The sequence below is a fragment of the Epinephelus lanceolatus genome, chromosome 6, assembly GCF_041903045.1.
Source record: "Epinephelus lanceolatus isolate andai-2023 chromosome 6, ASM4190304v1, whole genome shotgun sequence".
NCBI classification, from domain to species: domain Eukaryota; kingdom Metazoa; phylum Chordata; class Actinopteri; order Perciformes; family Serranidae; genus Epinephelus; species Epinephelus lanceolatus.
Genome location: NC_135739.1, coordinates 30,995,996 through 31,017,869, shown reverse-complemented (window position 1 = coordinate 31,017,869; position 21,874 = coordinate 30,995,996). Strand labels below are relative to the sequence as shown.

The following is a 21,874-nucleotide window of genomic DNA, read 5'->3' as shown; positions in this document are numbered from 1 at the left end:
TTCATCTGTCTGACCTTTGTCAGCCTCTATCCCTTTTTGCAGTGGGGAATAAAGTGGTTAATATAGCTGTGAAATATTTCATGGGGGTCTTGATGATAATTGATTTCCTGCCTAAAGCCTTGAGTGTATATGTGAGCGTGTTATGGAGTCGTGCTGTTGTAATAACCTGTAGAGATCAGCTTTTGATCTACCATTTAAAGATGGAAGGTGCTAGTGGTGAATATTAAGTTCGTCTGATCCATGGAAAAGGACCTGTGTTATCTGAGTTCACACATTAATGTCCACTTCAAAGGCCGCACAATGGATCCATTAGCTCTGGGTTTCTTTTTTCTTCCTACCACAGTTTTAAGATGTGGTGTGTAGGAGTTAGTGGTATCTAGTGTAGGGTTGCAGAACTTACACTTCTGTGCGAAGGCCCTGTCGAGAGCCAACGTTTAGTTTGTCCATTCTGGGCTACTGTAGAACAACATGGAGGACTCTGTGGAAGAAGACCTGCTCCATATGTAGATATAAATGACTCATACTCTTACACTTTTTTCCTTATTAAACAGAGAAATACAACTATACACCAGTCCAAGTTTCTCTCATTAACCAAAACCATCTCAGTTAGTCTTGGCAGTCATCTACTTAGTTAGTCCACCATTCCAGCAATTACCAACTCTGGTTTGGTCAGAATAAATCCTTAATTCACCCAGTTAGATGTGAAAATATGCTGTTTCCCTGTGGTCTCTCTGCTGTTGCTGACCAGCTATTCACAGTCCTGTAACGTTATCCCCACCACCCACCACCTGGAGTAGCGGTGTCTGTCAGCTCACTTACCTGTTGCACCATAGAGACCAGAGACTGACCTCTGGTGGCACGTAATGTGCATTACATACAATGATTTTACCTGTATTTTTGAGGTTATTTAAAATCATGCTATTGGAATAAATACGTTGGTATACCATAAAACTGTGATATGGAAACTGTAGTGTTCTCAGTTCTGAAACAGAAAATTTAAACGTACATTCAGAACAATTCCCCTGAGTGCTCTTGGTGTTATTTAGAACATCTCTCCAAATTCATTGTCTGTGATGCAGCTCTAGACTTTATACTTGCTGTCATCACAAATTTGAGTTTTAGCGTGTTCTAGCTTTTTCATTTGGAGGAGAGTTGTTTGTGTTTACTCATATTTTTGGCCTGTGTTAGAGCATAGGAATAACATGAATGATGTTGTATGATGGATGAATTTTGAAAATGGGTGTAGTTCCCTAAAAATATTCATATTACACATTACAGTGGAAAAAAACCCCAAGGGTATTGCACTGCACGTTGGTTGTCTTAGTGTTTACCACTCCTAAACACCCCATGACTTTGCAGTAAATACCACCACATTAGCTACAGTGCTAATATTGTTAGCAGTAGATTACTAAGTTTCAAAGACTCAAAGAGTGTTCTTGTAACAAACCTGTTTAATTGCAACAGCATACAGATATTTTGCTAAGCGAGTATGTTATGTGACTGGTCTCAAGATGAAGCCATGTATTTATTTTATTGTACAGTTATGGCAACTCAGAAACAAGAAATTAGTTTTTCGCAAGGCGGTAATTATATTGGTGGGGACACTTCCCAACAGTGGTAGGTCAGCAGTGATTGGCGGCCGCCTAATAATGAATAAGTGTGAATGAATAATGTTTTGCATTATTATTTTATTATTTTATTTTTTATTAAGTAAAGTAAAGTAAATTAGATCTGCCTTATTATACTATGACAAAATTAATTCTTAAAAAAATATATTAAAAAAATCATATTAAGTTTTACACAGATAAAGCACAATGGTGAGACAGACTTAGCAAAGGAATAATACCAATGTTTGCAAATGAGAAGCAAACAGCATATTATAAAAAATATGACATATCAGGTGCATCAGTCTGCTTCTTTCTCTGCCATCACTCTGCACGCTGTGTATCTATCAAAACAGAGGAGGGTTTGGGTAGCATAAAACCTAATCATGCTGTTCCTGTTATATTTATTATTCTTGAGAAATTGATTTATTCTTCGTGTTACAGACATAACAAAGAAAGAAATGAGCATGGTGTCTACTGATAACAAAGCACAGCTACGTGACAAAGCGGTCTGATAGCAGCTGGGAGTAGAGTACTGTGTGAACAGCTCTGCTGGACTGGCTTTCTGGAAATGCCAGCACTGCTGCAATGCACGCCACCATTCAGGACCTTCAGTTATAAGTGGTCACCTCAAAGAGGTCTAACTGAAATAATTGACATACACAGACATTGCTGTGAGCTTGTATGTTATGTACTAAATTAGTGGCATACTGATGAATGTTTTCAAAAACAATAATCTCTAATTTTCCCTCTGCAGTGTAGGAAGTATAAACAGTACTCTTCCATCCACAAACACATATTCATTCCATCTTCCAACCCCTTAAAAACATACTTCAGTTTTGAAATCTGCTGCTTTCACCCCTGCCCCCTTCAAATCTATCCCTCCGTCCCCCCCACCACCCTCTTCCTCCACCTCTGATCTCCTCTGCTCGCCCTCCCTCCCACGGCCGCTACAAGCGTTAATTAGGGCTGCTAATTGAGCATATCCAAATGTTGAATAAAACATGGATCCAGGAAGAGAGGTTCTTTATTACATTTAGAAAAGGCCTCTGAAGAAAGTTTATGAGCCTTTAATTTATGTTAATGCGAGATCACGATCATTTAGGCACACAGACGGCGTGAAGATTTAAAGCAAAACATAATTGAAAAGTTTTCCTTACCTTCTCACCAATCAACTTTTAATTTCAACAAATTGGACTGTTTAAATTAATACAGCATGTGTACATAACCAATGTGAATGGGTGTGTGTGGCCTGTTGAGGTGCTGATTCAGTGAGGGCAGGGATGATCCAGCTTGCTTAAGGTTGATCACCAGAGGAGTTTACATTTCCACAAACCTAATAAGATCATGCACATTTAAATGAGAACAGACACTAGGATTAGGTGATTTTGCCCTTGCCTCTCATTGCATCACAAATGCCTGTTAATAGAAACTAAGAGATGTGTGTGAGTGTTGGTATTAAGAGTTAATTAAATTGTCTACAAGGGAGGGAACAAATTCCCCAGTTTATTAATTAGATTTGTCTTGTTTGTGTCTTTACAACCTAGGGAAACATAGGTGGGCTGAGACTTTCTTTGTGTATATCCTCACAGTTTTTCTTTCTTCTTACTTACTGTGTCCTCTCCCTCTATCTAGTATGTCCATCTGTGTCTAAACCCAATGCTAGCATCAGTTTAGCTGTATTACAATCAGGCCGGCTCTTTCTGATCTGTAGAGAGTTAAAAAAAAATGTCATAGTCATTTCAATGTGTCCAGTATGCTATTATAGGTGACTTTTATTAGATTAATTAGCACGTACATACTGTAGCTCCCACTTAAACCTTATGTTTTGTTGGTGCATGATGGACGTGCTGTCTGTCTGTCCCATTGGGTCTCATTACAAACACATTAAAGCTAAAGATGACTAAACTGTTGCAGCCATTTAAAGTCCTCAACAAACTACTTTTTAAATGTTTTATGATCCTTTGACAGAAGTATGGTAATGATAACGCTTCTATGCCTCATAAACACATAGAAACATTCTTGCTTTGTGTTGGCCAGTGTCAAGATCTCAATCAGTTACAGTAAACAGGCTTTGAAATTGGTTTCGAAATCTTTGTTGTTACTCATATTTCTTAACAAATTGGTGCTTTTTAATGTTGCTTTTCTTTGAGTTGCTGCACTGGATATACCATTACAACATGTTTTACAGTTTAATGCTTTGAAATTACAACAGAAATGGGTTTGATCCTTAGCCTGAATCCTTTCTGTGTGCGAGGTCCTTTGTTCTCGTGTGTGATCTGGAAACTTTGAATTTGCTGTGGATATATAATGTGATGGTCTTTCAGTCTTTAATATCCATTCAAAGGACTGTTCAACTCACAAGGGTTTTTTCCTCTGTAATTCCACTGCATTGGTGAGGAGTTCTTTCTGCCACTTTACATGCTATCCTTTATTGGTGCCTTTCTCTGTAGGTCTTTGCTTAACTTCACATAGATTAGATCAGTCAGTGCTTGCTCCACAGACACTTCCGGCACTATGTTGGCAGGGACAGAAAGGGGCAAACCAGCTCAATCACTAGAATAAATGTTAGCATTTTAAGTTTCTGCTGAATATGGAACCTTTGTATGTTGATATGTAGCGGATATGTTGACATTTTACGTTTCTTTACATTTTAACAATGCTGTGGTTAGTGGGTGATTATGTTTAGGCACAAAAACCTCTTGGGGATGGGGCATCGATAGCTTAGTGGATAGTGCCGGCGCCCCATGTATAGAAGTGATGCCTCGCTGCAGCGCCCGCGAGTTGGACTCCGGCTTGCGATCCTTTGCTGCATGTTGTCCCCCCACTCTCTCTCTCTCCCCAACACTTGGGGATGGTTAGGAAAAGATCATGTTGTGGCTTATAATACACGATTTTGGTGTCATAATCATGGCTGGGGATGTTGTTGATGTCTCGCCAGAATAACAACTGGCTTTCTTCTTTGTTGATCTTGAACAGTGTTCTGTCATGGTCTGCCACTTGGCAGTTGTCTTACCTCAGTGTTCCGCCATCCACCCTCCCCTCCACCTCCCAATGACAGTTGCAGTCAGCTCATATACATGTAATTAGAACTATGACGCTTAAAAATGTTAGTTCAGTCAGGAACAATTCAGTCAAAGAAAACTTTATTTCCATTTGAAATATTATATTTGGCGGTATGGCTCTGTTCTGGGGCCTCTCCGCCTTTCCTTGGGCCAACGCAGGAAGCCTCTTCCACGCGCCTACGTGGAAAGCATAAGGGGGAGAGAGAGCACACCTGCCCTTCCACGTGCAAAAATGAGGAAGACCTGAGGCAGAGAGGCAAACCTCCCTGCCCTTCCATCCGCATACATGGAAAGCCTAAGGCAGGGAGAGCAGCAGCAAAGGCCCCCAGGGAACAGAATAGAGCCAGGATCGATGACAGACCAAAATGACACTGATAAGTCGGACAGCATGAAAAGGAGGAGCTGGGGTGGAGGCGGGCTACAAAGTGGCTTGCAGAGGAAGCAGCAACAATAGGCAGGCCAGAGCAGTTTAAATAGGGCGCCCTGAATGAGATTCACCGGTTGGTTGCATAGAAAGGAATCATGTGATCTATCAGCTGACTGCCTCCCATCAGTCAGCTGCTCCATTAGTTGATCAGCTGGGATGTGAGCTGAGCTTGACATTGTGTCCTGCCTGAACTAACACTATCCTCTTCCATGAAATGCACAGATGTAACGTATACGTGGTTTGCAGAAGCGTACAATGCCAATACTTTTTTCTGGTAACTGGGTTGGGGAGAAACACAAACAGAGAGACAGGCAGACAGACAAAGACAGACAGAGAGAAAGACCGTAGTCAGAGGGGCTCCTGCAGGCCCTGGGGACCTGTTGCTCTTTTCACATCAGCCCGAGCTGCTGTGTTACATTACAGCAAGCTGCTGCTGGATCGATGCCCACCAGGGATATGTTAGTCGGTGTTTTATTGCAGGGCAGAGAGGGGCGGAGGAGAGGGAGACATTGTGTGTGTGCTGTATGTGTTTTATTCTGGTAGGAAGTAGAAGGAGGGGAGTAAAAAAAGTGGCATGTCTGAAGTGTATGTATGTAAAGAAACAAGTTTGTCTGTGTAGAAAGCTCAAGTGCTTTCTGCTCTGAGGAAGCATCCTAAGTGAACACAGTGAGATACAAACTGTACACACGTGAACTGCACATCCCCTCCTTCAGGCATCTACTCACATGCAATATATATCTTCTTTAGTCCAGCTCGCTGTAGGCTACAGTAAATGTAACCTCTATTCCATTATTTGATAAGAGATCAAAAGGACGAAGGAGAGTCCACCCACATCAGAAATACAGTATGTAGTATGTGAGTGCATGTGTGCCAACAATTGTGTATGTAGTGGTTTTGCCTCTTTTATCTTGCTTCACCCACATTTCCAATAGAAGGGGTGACTACATAGACATAGAGCGGTAGCCTCTTGTCTCACAGTTTCTTCCCATTACATTCTCCTTCATTTATAATCCTCTGACTGCTCTCACTGCATGCGTAGGTGTAATGTAATGGAGCGCGAGCACACAAACGGGCTCGCTGCGCACCCAGAGGCGTGTGCACTCCCTTCCGATTCAGGAAGACTGTTTTCTTCCAATGATAGCTTTAAGAACATTACTCACTCCTCTTTCAACCCCCCAACCCTGTCCTTTCTCCTCCAAACGAACACACACGCACACATTCACACATACTCTCTCAGAACGACATGGAGACGACACGGAAGCCAGATTTTCTGAAAATTGACCAATGTGAAACCACAGGGGCCCTAAGGGGCATGCAATAGAACGTTATAAAAAAAAGTCAGAGGGGAAGAATGTTTTAATTTTGCTGCTTTCCCGGCCAGTAACCCACAGACAGCAACCCCACTTCAGGCAAACGAGTGTTTTCAAAGCCTTTCCACAGTGGATTTTTACACAGATTTTTTCATTAGCTTCTTCGAAAAGATGAGAAACAATTCATTGCTCTCCACTGACCTTTTAATGTGTGATGATGCTTCCTTTCCAATGTCCTCTGCCAGCAAACAACAGGAAAATGTCTAAAAGCTGCTGTGTGGTGGGATGCATTACTAACAGGGTAAAGAACCCAAGACTAAGTTTTTATAAGCAGCTGAACTAAAAAAAAAACTGAACCAGGACAAAAGTGGACACAGGTTATATGATGTGAGGCATCAGAACAGGAGCCAGGCTGATGCCTTGTGTTCTTTGTCACATTCCTTGGGCCATTCCTGAGCAGTTTTTGAAGTTTGGCATGATGCATTGTCTTGCCAGAAGGTCACTGTCATCTGCAGTAGTGTTTAGGTGGTTCATGTCAAGTGGCATCCACATGAATGCCTGGACCCAAGATTTCCCAGCAGAACATTGCATTGTAACAAGATGACCAATGTCATTCACTTCACCTGTTGTACAACTCAATACATTTAGGCATGTGGACATGGCCAAGACGACCTGCTGAAGTTCAAACTGAGCATCAGAATGGTGATTCAAGTGACTTTGAACAGGGCATGGTTGTCGGTACCAGACGGGCTAAGAACAGGAAACTGAGGCTACATTCACACAGGCTCACCAAAATTGGACAATAGAAGATTGGAAAAATGTTGCCTGGTCTGATGAGATTTTGATTTCTGCTGCAACATTCAGATGGTAGGGTCAGAATTTGGCGTAAACAACATGACAGCATGGATCCATCCTGCCTTGTATCAACGGTTCAGGCTGGTAGTGGTGGTGTAATGGTGTGGGTGATATTTTCTTGGCACACTTTGGGCCCCTTCATATCAATTGAGCATCTTTTAAACGCCATGGCCTACCTGAGTATTGTTGCTGACCGTGTCCATCCCTTTATGACCACAGTGTACCTATCTTCTGATGGCTACTTCCAGCAGGATAACGCACCATGTCACAAAGCTCAAATCATCTCAAACTGGTTTCTTGAACATGACAGTGAGTTCACTGTACTCCAATGGCCTCCACAGTCACCAGATCTCAATCCAACAGAGCACCTTTGGGATGTGGTGGAACGGGAGATTCGCATCATGGATGTGTAGCCAACAAATGTGCGGATACTGTGTGATGCTATCATGTCAATATGGACCAAAATCTCATTGAATCTATGCCACGAAGAATTACGGCAATTCTGAAGGCAAAAGGGGTCCAACTTGGTACTAGCAAGGTGTGCCTAATGAAATGTGAGTGTATGTCATAATACTGTGTATTTGCAATGATCAGTTTGTCAGATCTCAACAAGGATGGTACACACCTCTTTAGCATAGAAATCTGTGTGATATTTTTGGCAAGCCAGTGACTATCTGAAATACCTTGTGAAGCAGACTCTAGCCCGGCAGCAGGGTGGAACTTTGTGTCTCTAGTAAAGTTATAGCTGTTATTACACGTGACAGCACATTGTAAGACGGAGGAAGTAATATAGATTCAGCAGTGGAGAGTGATCAACATGAAAAACAACAACTCTATCATGATGAGGTCATCTTAAATGTTAATTATGTCATTATCATGCACGGTTAAAAAAGAAATACATGTTTATTGTGGAGATATAATCATCACACTAAATCACAATGACCTATTTTTAATATATTCATAGATTTACTACCTCACAATTATCGGAGGGAGTGCAATTATTTTCCAGACAGGCGTGCGTGATGTGTGTGTGTGTGTGTGTGTGTGTGTGTGTGTGTGTGTGTCCATGTATTTGTATGTTGTGCATGCATGTTAAGATTTAACACTGTGCGGAGACATAAAGATGGAGTGATGACCATACTGCTTTTAATAGCTGAAATTACATGAAATATAAAATGTTTTTGATCAATGGCATCCACAATGCACGTTACGTCAGTGCACACGCCTACATATATATAGAGACACACAAGGACATTCATCACGCACCACCTGCACACACGCACACTCACACACACATACACACACACACACACACACACACACACACATTCAATCTACTGTGATTGCTGGTGAGGCAGTTAATAATCAAGTCTAAGCTGCTGTCAGATGGCATAGTGATTGAGCTATTGAAATATCCTGTTCTATTCAGTATACTATGTGTGTGTGTGTGTGTGTGTGTGTGCGTGTGTATGTGTGTGTGTGCGTATGTGTGTCCAATCCCCATAGTCCCCACTCATCATGAAGGTGGTTAAGAGAAAGTCTCTCCCTGGTGTATACCAATCAGGTTACACAGAGAGTTTCAGTCGCTCAGTGAATTTTGTGCCATTTTTCTCCTCATCTAAGCTGCCATTTCCCGCGGATTCCCCAGGCTCTACTGCCACACTACATTGAGGTCTTATTTTCACTGGCTTTTCACACTCTGTTTGACATGTTTTTACTCAGAGCAAAGACAATCTAACCAGCATCGGTGAATAGAAAGTCTCTATTTGGAAAATGAAATTGAAATGCTGTGAGGGTATTTTTTGCCATTTATTTAGCACCATCTGTTTATTATTAATAGTGATGCAGTTGCATGCTGGGGTCAGATCGTGAACTCGCGCACACTGTGGTGTAAATGTAGACTCGATTGAGCCTGATTTGAGCAAGGGTTTGACTAATTTAATACTGATGAAGATGTTTTTAATGGTCATTTTGGCTTCACTTTTGATATATTGAGATTTTAATATGTAACATTTAATGTCCAAAGCTAGATTGTAATACGCGGGCTGCACAATTAATCAAATGTTAATTACAATCATGATTTTGCCTTCCTGCAATTGGATGAACATGATTGACTGGCGTTTAAAATGCATGCCACGCTCATAGAAAACTGCATATCAAATCAAGCGGTTCCTGAACTAAAAGCCAGCCTCCACTTTTGAAGAACTCTGTAGCTGCCGCTCATGCACTCTGCAGTGGCAGCCTGTGAAATACTTTACTGAATGTTTCAACTGCAGCCAGAAAAAACAAAATCATCGTTCATCAACTATGATCATAAGTTGTTTGGAAGTATTTTGTATTAAGGAGATAACAAATTATATGCAAAGAGTGCATGAGGCTTGTGTTTGTGCCGCAAATTAACACAACTAACTTGAAACCTGAAAAAAAGCACTACAAACTGCAGTGCAATGAATGCATTAAGCCCAACAACATGGTGGCACGATGGTGTCGTGGTTAGCATTGTTGCCTCACAGCAAGATTGTTTCCTTGTTCAACCCCAGGGTGGGGGAGCCTCCCTGTGTAGAGTCTGCATGTTCTCCCCGGTGTCAGCTTGGGTTTTTTCTGGGTACTCCGGCTTCCTCCCACAGTCCAAAGACATGCAGGTTAAGTTAATTGGTGACTCTACATTGCCCGTAGGTGTGAATGTGAGCGTGAATGCTTGCCTGTCGCTAGGTGTCAGCCCTGCAATAGTTTGGTGACCTGTCCAGGGTGTATCCTGCCTCTCGCCCAATGTCAGCTTGAATAGGCTCCAGCCCCCCCACGACCTCTAACAAGACAGGCGATTACAGAAAATGGATGGATCAAAAAAATACTTTTTCTGACGTTACCTTACTGAATCCTCCTCTTTGTCCACTGTCAGCTCAGACATCTATTACAGCAACACTGTACAGCACGTCACAGTAGAATAAACACTGTTTAAAAACAAAAAAATAAGAACAGCAGTACACATCCATCCAGCTCCCAAAGACAGATTGAAATAAGCGATGCAATCTTTCCATTTGGCAAAAGATATGTGTCCAATAAACACTGTTTTCATGTGGTTGCATTCTGTGATGGCGTTAATTTTTAGTCAGTCTATATTTTAGCTGCAGTTTTAGTTCTATTTTGCCTCTAGGAGATGTACTGAATTCAGTTAAGGGCAAGTTGGATTGTAATGCAAAGATTTGTTAATTAGCAGGAATGTAGCACAAGGTGAAAGTGAAAGCAGTGCTCTGTTGATTTAATTTTGGGTCAAAGGTTTTTGAACAATTTAATTTATATTTTGCTTCCAGAAGATGCACTGTGATAAGTATCAGTCTTATCTTGATGCAAAGATTAAAACATTAGCAGGAAGGTGGCACAATGTGCAATTTTGGCATCCCCAGCGACCACCTGGTGTTTTACAGCACACAGTGTCATCCCTGATTATTAATTTAAGAAAGCATGTCAACAATGGTTAACACCACCATCTTTGTAAATTCAGGAAGCTCAGTATCTAAACATCAACCACAGCTTTGTAGCTACTCTCGACAGCTAAAGTCAGCTAAAATATGTGCATCCACAAACATGACAGTAGCTTCAAGTAATTACAAATCCAAAACCACACTATACTGTAGCTCACCTGTCATCTCTGCAGATATGTTTACTTGTGCATTTCATTTCTATTTCTTTTCACTCAGCACTTTCAGCTGTCTTGGCTCAGATAAAAAAAAAAATATTAAAACCAAGTTATGTTCAAATTAATCACAACATTTGAAAGACAAAAAGATAGAAATGAGTTTCTCTCTGAATCAGCAGACAACAGTTTGAATCCCTGAGGACTTGGCTTTGTTTCATGAAGAGGAGTTAGAAGACTTCAGTAGAAGAAAATACTGCATAATATCAGAGTAAGCAGGTTAAGTAATATAATTGTTCTAATATTACACATTTGTGCTTTTAGTGAATGTGCAGTGTGTAGTGCAGTTTGAAATATCTCTATCTGCACCAGCACCTTGTATCATGTTTCTTCTTTTTTTAGTATTTTCTTACCAAAAGAGATGACTGACATGTTAGATGACGCTTTCCCACCAATGCCCCGAACATACAGTGTCGGCTCTGTGCCTGGTAAACCCCATTTGGCCAGGCTGTTGGAAAGTGAATTTCTTCTGAAGCTGCCTTCTGTTTGCCAGCCAGTGATAAATCTATTCTGAATTTCATCTCTCCTCACTGTCTGTCTATCTATTCCATTAGGAAAAGAGGATCACTTTTATGTTACAGCAAGTCGAAGAGCTGAGGGCTTAGGGCCTGCCTGTCTGGTGGTGGTCATGAGTGTGTGTTTGTGTGTGTGTGTGTGCATGCTGCCATCCACCCGCGCTGATGCTTCAAAGGTCTAATGTAGCCAAAGCACTGATAAACACTTTGTGAAAGCCCTGGAGAGAGACTGCATGTCAAGCCTGTCTATGTCTATCTTCACACACAGACACACATACACACACACACTCTGGGCCCCTCTGGCCCTCCTGCAGAATGCGTTGCATCAAAAGTATGATCTAAAACTACCTCTCCTCCCTCTTGTCCTCCTCCTCAGCTCCTCAGCATTTAGCCCCCACCTAAGTGGAAGGCTAACATTTCTAGACCTGTGCAACACACAACCATCTTGTTACGGACGCAGGGATGCCAACGCCTCTGGCACTCCTCTTCCTGCTGTTTTAATGATATCGAGGGTAATGGTGCCTCATACATAGCAAATGCTACATTAGCTAACTGTCCTCCAAGTACTGACTCAATTCATGAAGATGTGTCTGAGCGCTGTGGAGCTGTGGAGTGCGAGAAAATGATGTGAAATGCCTAGTAATTTCTACGCTACATTTGTGCAATTCAAAATTGGCACCCTGTAATTTTATTCCTTGGTCCCCTAAAAAGAGTTATCTAGTAATTGCACACTGATTTCACCTTAAAAATTCTACTTCCTGCGAATTTCCAGTATGTGTGCAGGTGGTAAAGTGGGTCAACCATCATTAGTGAGACCTTGCTTGCTACTTACTGTAGGAAACAATGTGGCATTGCACTGTTAGTTTCAATTTGTCAGTTGTCTTGCAAAAAAGAAGTAACAATAATCTGCACAAATGTATGTCGTCGCTCCTCTGTTGCAGTCCCTATTTGTATTTGTTATTACCGGAGCACTTTGTTGAAAATTGTATTTACTGTAGTCAAGTACTCGAGGCTCCAGTGTCCAGATAAGGGAAACCAAATTTTCCTACGGGTATAGTTAAAGTAAGATGTCCTGACCTGATTTGTCTCCAAGTACATGACATTTTGCTTTTGTTTTGGTGAGGGGGATCCTGCTTTATCAGGTTAGATTGTCAATGGAGAACAGAGGGTGCAAAGTGACAGGTCATGCAACAACACGGGTCTCAAGTTACTCTCAAACCAGCAGAACTATGAGAAACTCCTGTCTGGTGCCCTGCCCAGCTCCATGTGAAAATAATGTTTTGAGGCACTGGGTACTCATCTTGCATGGCCCTGATGAAAACACACATTGAAGTGTTGGATGCAGTTTGGGCTGTTATTTTAATAAATGGTGAATAATTGAACAGAAATTTTCCATCCTCTTTTGGGTTTTTTTTTTCCCTCTCATCAATCCTCATGAATATAGATGGTGATTTGTTTGCAATTACCCTTGTGTATCTGACAGTACAAGGCATGCTTGACTCAACACGGATTTGTTTTTTATTGACGCTCTTATGTGAAAGATAAGGCATACATATTGATATTTCACAGAGTAGATGAACATGTCGCTTGTCTACTATACGGCCCATTAAGCCTACTCTCCACTAAAATGCCTTCAGCTGTTGCTGTCTGTTTTTTAGCAGATTGTGGAGCGGACGTGTTTCTGTTTCCGGTTAAGTGCTGCATTTTACACAGTGCTGTGAAGTAAATGTTTTATTTCCATGTCTGGTTGGAGCTGATCTGTGATCTTTAGCTTGCTTTTCTGCTAGCACACCTGGTGAACTAAAGTGTGTGACAGGCGTATGTACGTGGGCGAATGCGTGTGTGTATGCCTGTGCACACGTTTACATGCTCCCACACCACGGCTCAGTGGCTGACATGTTAGACCAGAGTCTGATTGGATTCCACGCTCCAGAAACAGTAAACCCAGTGACTCATAGAGAGAAGTGTGTGTGTGCCTGTGTGTGTATAGTGTCTGGAATTGGATTTTAATGGTCACCTGTGTGTGTGTGTGTGTGTGTGTGTGTGCGTGTGTGTGTTTGTGTGTGCCTCTGCTCAAGTGTGTTTCTTTGAGATTACATAGCTTTTACTTTAAAGTGGCTCTGATTGTTTTCTTTATATTTTTTATCACAGAGTTTAAATGTTTAAATAGTGATAACATACAAGTTAAAGTCTCAGTTTAAAAAAACAAAGAAATTATTTGCGGTAATCAAACACTCATTAGGCGAAAGAACGGGCATAGGCAGTCCACTGCAGTATTTGCGGGTCCCCTCTTTGATAGATAGACGTCACACAAGGATGTAAGGCCCCTCTTGGCAATTTCTTTAAAAAAATAAAAAGCACATGTGCAGTAATATAGAAAAAGACCTCAAAAGCAACTTTTCTATTCAACTTTTGTTTCTATAAAATCAAGGGAAACAAAGGTCCACACTTGGTCAGGGCTCGGCGGCAGTCCACTGTTGGTCATGTAGGAGTGTATCTGTGTGTGTGTGCATGCATAGCTGCTTGCTTTAGAGACTAGTCTGTGCTGGAAGAGAGTTCAATTGTCCTTCAGATCAAGGTCAATGAGCTGTGCCCTATCTCCCTGCTCCATCTATTAGCTGTCCAGTGGAGGGTCTGGGGATGGATGGATAGAAAGCTTCGACCCCGAGTTAAACACAATCACCTGCAGGTGGGGAAGGTTACTGTCAAGATGTAATCAGTTACAAAATACTGATTACCTATTTAAAATTGTAATTGGTAGAATAATCCATTGGATGGATGTGTTTAATTAACAGTCAGGAGTCCCGCTCCTTTACACTGATTTCTCTTAACTCTTGTTTCTGCTTTCTGTTTTTTTACGGTTGAATTTAGTATAGTATATATATATATATATATATAGTAGGAATCCTGGGGCACCTATTATAGGCAACTTAAACAATTTACCAATTGTTTTATTTTGATTTCCTCGGTTACTTGGATTAGGAAGACAGAGTTTGTTGACTGTTATCCCACTGTTTCTAATCTAGCACCTGTCACATCTGACCATCTATCCTCTCTGCTGTTATCTGCTATTAAATCTGCCTGCCCGCTGTTCTGGGGATGGCTCTCATTTGGTGGGAAAGGACATTTCTACTCTCAAATCTATCAATGGATCTACCGCCCCATGTGCTGCTCCGAGCACCTGTCTCCTCTTCAATCTCCCCCTTCTCTGTTTCTGAGGATTGGTTTTGGCCTGTGTTAACCGAGAGACCGCCTTCACTGAGTGATCGGCCGAAGTCTTCTTGGCGTGTGTCAGCTTTGACGTAACTAGGTGATAGGATTGAGGGATTGAAGTAACACACACCTGATGTGGTCCTGTGCTCTGTGTGATTCGGGAAGTTCGACCTAGAACGTTTTATATGTGGATGTTTAAGGGCTGATAGATGTCAAATATTGCATTTTCAGTAAACCACTTATTTAGAAGCAATAAGGCGCATTTCTTAATTTTTAAGTCTCCTGCACAGTGTTTTTCTATTGCAAGATGTCTCATTCCAAAGCAAATATTTTGGATTACCCAATAAGACAAAGGGAAATTCCTTGATTGCGAAAAACAGGAACATTATACTTTTCTTCCAGCACAACCAACACTAAAACTTTTAGAGTTTCTTGGCAGGGGATAGAATAATTTGAAGGCTTTAAATATGTTTATCTGGTTCAGTGAACCTACGGGGAAAAACTAACATGCACAGAGCAGAACTGCGGAGGTTGGGCAGGTGGCATCATCTCTGAAACAGGAAACAGCAGGGTTTATGGGGTCATGTTAAAAAACACTTTACTACAGCAATGATACCAGTGATCTGAGATATAGTAGATACTAAAAATGTCTCAACAGTGTTTTCATTAGTTTATGATTGTTTAAGCAATCAGTTTAACGAAAATAGATTAACTTCTAGTAAGGGATCAGGTTTAAAGTTGAGAATGATCCTAAGCCAGTTTAGAACCTCTCCGTTCATTTTTGATTTCCAGTGGGTGTTATTAATGGGCACAGACCAAAATGCCTCTGGACACAAGTGGACAGACAATCAGAGAAATGAAATGTTACCTACAACCAACCTAGCAGATTGCGAAACGTGTAACATAGCGCCAAGTGACACATGCAAGTTTAGTGGTGCTTGGTCTGTTTTCAAGCAAGACACAATGGCCAGGTCCCAGACTTTATCAAATTACAGCTAAATAGTACACTAAAGTGTGTTTCTGAAATCCATCGAGACAGGAAATAGGCAATGCAGTAACAGAATTTTTATTCGTATTTGATCAGCACTACCTAGTCTGAGAGTTGTGCAGAGACTGGTGATGCTGCTCTGTCAATGCTTGTATTAAACCCGCATCAAATTAGATAAATGGTTGTGACTGGCCCACCCAGGAAAAGGCTGGGTGGAAATCTGTTTGAATGGTAGGGGAAAGAGATGGATCTGCCAGAGCAAATGACACATGAGCTCCCAGATTTGTCTGGTTTCCAGGCTAATCCTGAACCTGGTTTGGCCATAAATGAATAATGCAAAGGATCAGTCAGAAACTCTGATGTGCCAAAACATTCAAACTACCATGAATCCAAAGTGTTCCACAACTATTGTTGTTTCTAACCTCAGTATGACTTCTGTTTACCTAGACGTATACTGTATATTGCTGCTCTGTGTTTTCATATTAACCAGGCTTCAGTATTCTGTTATTAGCAGACAGAAACAAAGGGCATAGCTGAAATGTGTAGGGATCCAGGGATCCAGAGATGGAGGAAAATCTAAAGAAGAGAAAAAGATGCCTTTGTAAACCTCTTGTAACTCTTGTAGGATGTTGTGGATGAATGGGTTTAATACTGCCTGTGTTGCTGTGAATTTTAAACTCAAGCTAAAGTTGTTTTTTATCCATGAGACATAAATTCGATGAACTGCAAGCCACCTGCCCGTTCCTGTAGTGGAAATAAAGGTAACGAGAGCAAACTATCTTTTTTTTGTAGTTCAATATCCCAGTGGGAGCCATACTAACAAGCTTCTTATCCCAGCCCTGCTGTTTATAGCCAACACACCTGGCTGACCAAGCTTGCTGCTTTAATGAAAAACTCTTTAAAGCTCAAAAAACAAAAGGTGTTAGTCCGACTAGCAACACATTACCACCCTCTGGGATGAAGCAAAACATGTTGATAATTTCCATAAGCGAAAAGCCTCTTGCTGTTTGTATTGAAAGTTTATAAAATAATCACTTTATAAGTTTGCCCAGTATTTGTTTGCACAAACACCCTACGTGACCCCCAAACCACCTGAGCTTCTGCCGGGGCACTGCTGATGTTGTTTATGTGCTCATGTTAATTAAATTACTTAGATCTGAGTGGGGATGATTAGCATGCTAGCAGTAATAGCTAGCAGGGAATCCAATAGCCTATTACCATAATGAGTCCCTTTGGCGCACTGTGTGGGTAGGTAAAAGAGAGGAAGAGAGTGAAGCGGTTATGTCAGTCGCCCAGAGAAGAGAGTTACATCAAAGGACAAGTGTTTTTGTTGTTGTTGTTTTTTTAAGCAGAATACATGATTCAAATTGATTCGTCCAACCTGGCACGAATTAGGCACTGTCACTGCTGGGATATGGCAAAGAGGAAACAAACAGTTTGCCAGCATATCAGCAACAACACACCCTCACACATGTGTAAAAAGTTTAAATATTATTCATCACTGTTTCATCATGTCCCAGAGGTCCCAGAGATACTGTAGGAGAAGAAATTAACATATGCACAGATAATGATACACATAAATATACTCCGCAGGAATTTCTGTTCAAACATTACCACACAGAGATATATACACACAAACACATGTGGTGGTGGGGGGCTCTGCACTGCAGCAGGCACCTGCAGCTGTGCCCCCACTCTGCTCATTATACACCTGCTTCCACATACTGGACTGCTGCTGCACATATGCTCTCGACTTTGTGCTTAATGTGGTATAATATCACGTTTGTCCAGTGTGTTTCAATGTAGTTATGGTTGCATTCATTGTTTAAAGCCTGGGTCTTTAACAGGGGATCCACAACCCCCAGGGGGACACCAGAGTCACTGCAGGGGGGCCACGAAATTATTGTTTGATAATTTAAGTTTTAATCTAAATTTATTTATTTATTTATTCAAAAATTAGAATATATCTGTAATTACAAATTAACACGAATCCAACGTATTATTAGCAAAGATAAATTGGCCTAAATAAAAAAGACATTTAAGTTACAGTACACGACATTTACAAAAGATTATTGTTACCCACAAGCGCAGTTGTATATGTCTGTTTGCCTCAGTGTAACTTATTGCAATGTTTTATGCTGCCCTCTTGGCCAGGTCACTCTTGAAAAAGAGATGTTTAATCTCAATAAGGCTTTTACCTGGTTAAATGAAGGAGGTATACATATATTTGAGCTAGCTAGCACTAAATCACTGTGCGGCACCTATCCATAATGGCAGGTGAACTACCCTAAAACTTCTATTAGCCTGTTTAATTTAATGATTAAAGGAAATAATACCTCCAGCTATTAATTGAACATTTACAATACTTAGCTAGCATTTAAATGGTAAAGCACTGCATTTTTATAGCGCCTGTCTAGTCTTCCACTCAAAGAATCGGGAGAAATTCTATTTGGTATCTTGCCCAAGGATACTTCAACATGCGAACTGGAGGAGCCAGGAATCGAAGACCTGCTCCACCTCTGAGCCACAGCCACCCCATTTACATTCTGTTGAAATATTTTGGCCAATTTGTTGTATTATTATTCCAGTAATACACACACATTGACATTCTTGTGAGCAACAGTGTATCATTCTGTTACTTTTTAAGCAAGACGCTCTGACATACTGTCCATTTCCGGAACAAGGAGCAAAAGTGCAGAGGGTGAGGTTAACACATCTAGTCAGGCTACAACTGCTGCTGACTTAGCAGCTACAGGCAAATGCAAACGAGAGAAGAGCAAAAAAATATTCAGAGAGTTATCTCAAGTGTAACTCAGTTTTATACAATATATGAAATAGCTAAAGGGTCCTTGTCCTGAAAGACTCCAGGATTAAAGGTTTAAGATTTTGTGGTTGCTGTTGAGACAATATTTATTCATATTTAATAGTGCAGAATATGTGCTTTTCCCATGAGGCCCTGTTTTCCTTTTTTGTACCCTGGCTCTTTATCCTGTTTTACTTGAACAGTTACAGCACATCCTGTCTTTGTTCCTCCACCTGCTACACTTTGATGTTCCTTGACTTCCAAGGAATGTGTGCTTAAGAGAGCTGCTCCTCAGCATCTCCTCAGCACCATGCACAGTCACTAGTTTGAGTTAAAATCAAACTCTTTCTTTTACGCTCACCAGTGAGCGAGAGCCCCAGAGCAAACGAGGAACATCTGGAATTGCCCTCCGCTCATTAACTCAAATTTTTAACACCAACACTGTCTTTCATTCCATCTCTGGGGACGGAGAGGAAGACTTATTGCTGCATATATTCCTGCTCCCTCAAGGAGTTTGAATACTGTATATGCAGTGTCCTCTAACTCACATTTTTCTCATCTACTTTCACATGCACAAAAGTTGTAAACTTAAAGTGGATGGCCTTATTTGACAGCTCGATTTAGTTTCCATAATTCACTCTACTTATAAAAGAGCCTCCATATGTATAATGAGATGTATTGCAGATTATGCATAATCAATAAAATGAAAGAAACAATGTCTCTCAAAATATTAACCTCCATTTTCCATTCCCTTGTCCCATTCATCCTGTAGATGCCAAGGCCTGCCCCTCCAAAGATTTCCAGTGCCACAATGGGAAGTGCGTGGCCCCAATCTTTGTGTGTGATGGAGACGACGACTGCGGGGATGCCAGCGATGAAGAGAAGTGCACGGCTCCCACCTGCGGCCAGCACGAGTTCCGCTGCAATGACTCCGAGTGCATCCCCGCTCTGTGGAGCTGCGATGGCGACCCGGACTGCAAGGACAAGTCGGACGAGTCCATGGAGCGCTGCAGCCGGAGGACAGAGCCCCAGAAACCTCGCTGCCCGGTGGGCGAGTTCCAGTGTGGGAGCGGGGAGTGCGTCCACATGAACTGGAAGTGCGATGGAGACGCGGACTGCAAGGATAAATCGGATGAAGCAAACTGTCGTAAGTCATCTGTGGATATATTGTATTAATGTGGCTGGACTGATGAGTGGGTGTGTAAATTAGTGTGTAAATGAGTGTGTGACTGAATGGACTTCTACAAGATAATGCTGCTGTCATTTTCATTATTATCAAGAAACCCTGAGGAGACTGAATGTACCCAATCAGCAGTATTTCTTTTGTAGCCACAGCATGATATAGCATTTCCCCAGTGGCATAGCATGCCAAAAAAAACAATAAAAGAAGCCATTAACATATAGTTCAATTAAAACAAACACTGTGTCAGTGTAGTTTATCCTGAAACAGCTCCATGACTGCATTTTCAGTCTCCAGAGAGCAGCCCTGATGTCACTGCACTGCTCAGGGACACCGCTTTGCCTGTAATTTACATTAACAGTGTTCATTTTAATGAAGGAATATGTCATCCAGTTGCAATGTTATGGTTCTTTAATGTAATATATATGTTCCATGACACAAAGGCTACACACGGTACTTATTTGGAGGCTAAATTCATGGTAGGTCGGGGCTTTAAAAAATAAATGTCATGATAAATGATAAAAAATTACTACCAGCTGTAGGCCTAATTAATCCATAGCAACAATAATTCATGTTGTAGAACAATGGTTATGTGTGTGGCTCGCCACTACTGAGGGAAAATACTTCAAAGGCTGACATGCTGTGTATTGTGAACAAAGACTACGAGACAAATCTCATTGTGCCGCCACAAGATTGAAGGAAGATCAGTACTAACTTTATCATGATGATCCATGAGTGTGTTGCCATGCAACCATGTGATCTGTGTAAGCAGAAGGAGAATCTGAGAGTGTGTTTGACCATATGTGTTTGTTGTGTAAGTGTGTGTGTGCGTGTGTGCGTGTGTGCGTGTGTGTATGCGTGTGTGGGAGGTGAAGGTCCTTCATCAAGCGAGACCCCCATCTGGTCTCCTCTTCACACTCCCACACACCACTCAGTGAGATGACAGCAGCCTCGCACATAGGACATGATACAAGCACACTGCGCTGCCACACACTCACACACACACTTCCACACACACTTTCATAGACACATGTATACATGGAGATCATGCCTATGCTTACATGCAGATTTTTATGTACATGCAAATGCAAATAATGAAATAATGCTACAGTCACTGAGGGTTGGTACGGCACTTAAAGGCACTCCAGTCTGACGTAGTCACTCTAAAAGTGAATTACCACACAACCCCAGCACAAGCAGCTGTGGCAATGTGTACGTTGCATGTAATGAATAATAATACTCCTCAAAACCCTCCCATCTCTCCAGACACGATTTCTCAAGGCCGACAGGTCATTACTATTTATTGTCTTTGAGGTCCAGATAACTATGTAGGTATGCACTGTATAATAGAATAAGCCTTGATGTGAATATCATATGACAACAAGGTTAAAAACAACATACAAATGAGCATCAGAGTCATAGCATTTATGGAAGAATCTTCCATCTAAATCTTCCTGGGCATCAAATTTTTGTTCCTACATCCACTTAATCTGTACTGGAAGGATAGAAGTTGAATGTTCGTTTTCCAGAACAATTTAACACGATGATTCACGGTCTTCCAGATCTGTCGTGCTACCTGAAATAACTCTGATATACTCATTTTAACTATTGTGGCCTGTCCTGTTCATTACCTCTCTATTCATACTTCTAATTATTGTTAAGTATATGAGTTTGATAGGTGGCTATTAAGTGGTTTTCTGAAATAATTAACCCTCATAGGACTTTTGTCCTTGTGACTTCCCAGACACCCATTGTGAATATTATCTCTCTATTAAATAGACATTAGTGGTCATCAGCGTTATAGATATAGCTTAGAACAGTAGTTCCCAACTGGATTTCTCCTTAGTCATTAGTTCTCCTTAGTCCAGGTTCACACAGTTTAACACATTCAGCGTCATACTTGTGTTTGGCCATGTCTTTGGGCTAGTTTGCTGTCTGTGTTAAGTAGCTGTCCATTGGTTGCACCCTCTGCAGCAGGAGACAGCACCTCAAATTAACGCTGTGTGTTGGAAATTCATTGCACTTGAAAATAAAGTTGCATGTCACCTGCAGTTCATTCAGAATGGTGCCGCGACCACTTTTGGACCACAACCCACCAGTTGGAAACCACTGGGTCAGATGGCTCCTGCTTAATCGACCAGTATGTTCAAAATGCCATTATCACCTTATTAAATGGCTGCTGGCACAACTTTACGTTTCTTTATGTTTCATCAATGCTGT

General features: G+C 41.3%; 1 protein-coding gene across 4 annotated transcripts in view; it reads left to right on the top strand.

Annotated features, from left to right (window-relative positions):
- The window catches only part of lrp8 (low density lipoprotein receptor-related protein 8, apolipoprotein e receptor), a 232,338-nt gene that overhangs the window by 147,267 nt on the left and 63,197 nt on the right, over positions 1-21,874 (top strand). For all 4 annotated transcript variants that reach the window (XM_033621269.2, XM_078168965.1, XM_078168966.1 and 1 more), the window contains exon 5: positions 19,247-19,621. In XM_033621269.2, the coding sequence (XP_033477160.2) occupies positions 19,247-19,621 (375 nt within the window). The remainder of the gene's footprint in view (positions 1-19,246; positions 19,622-21,874) is intronic.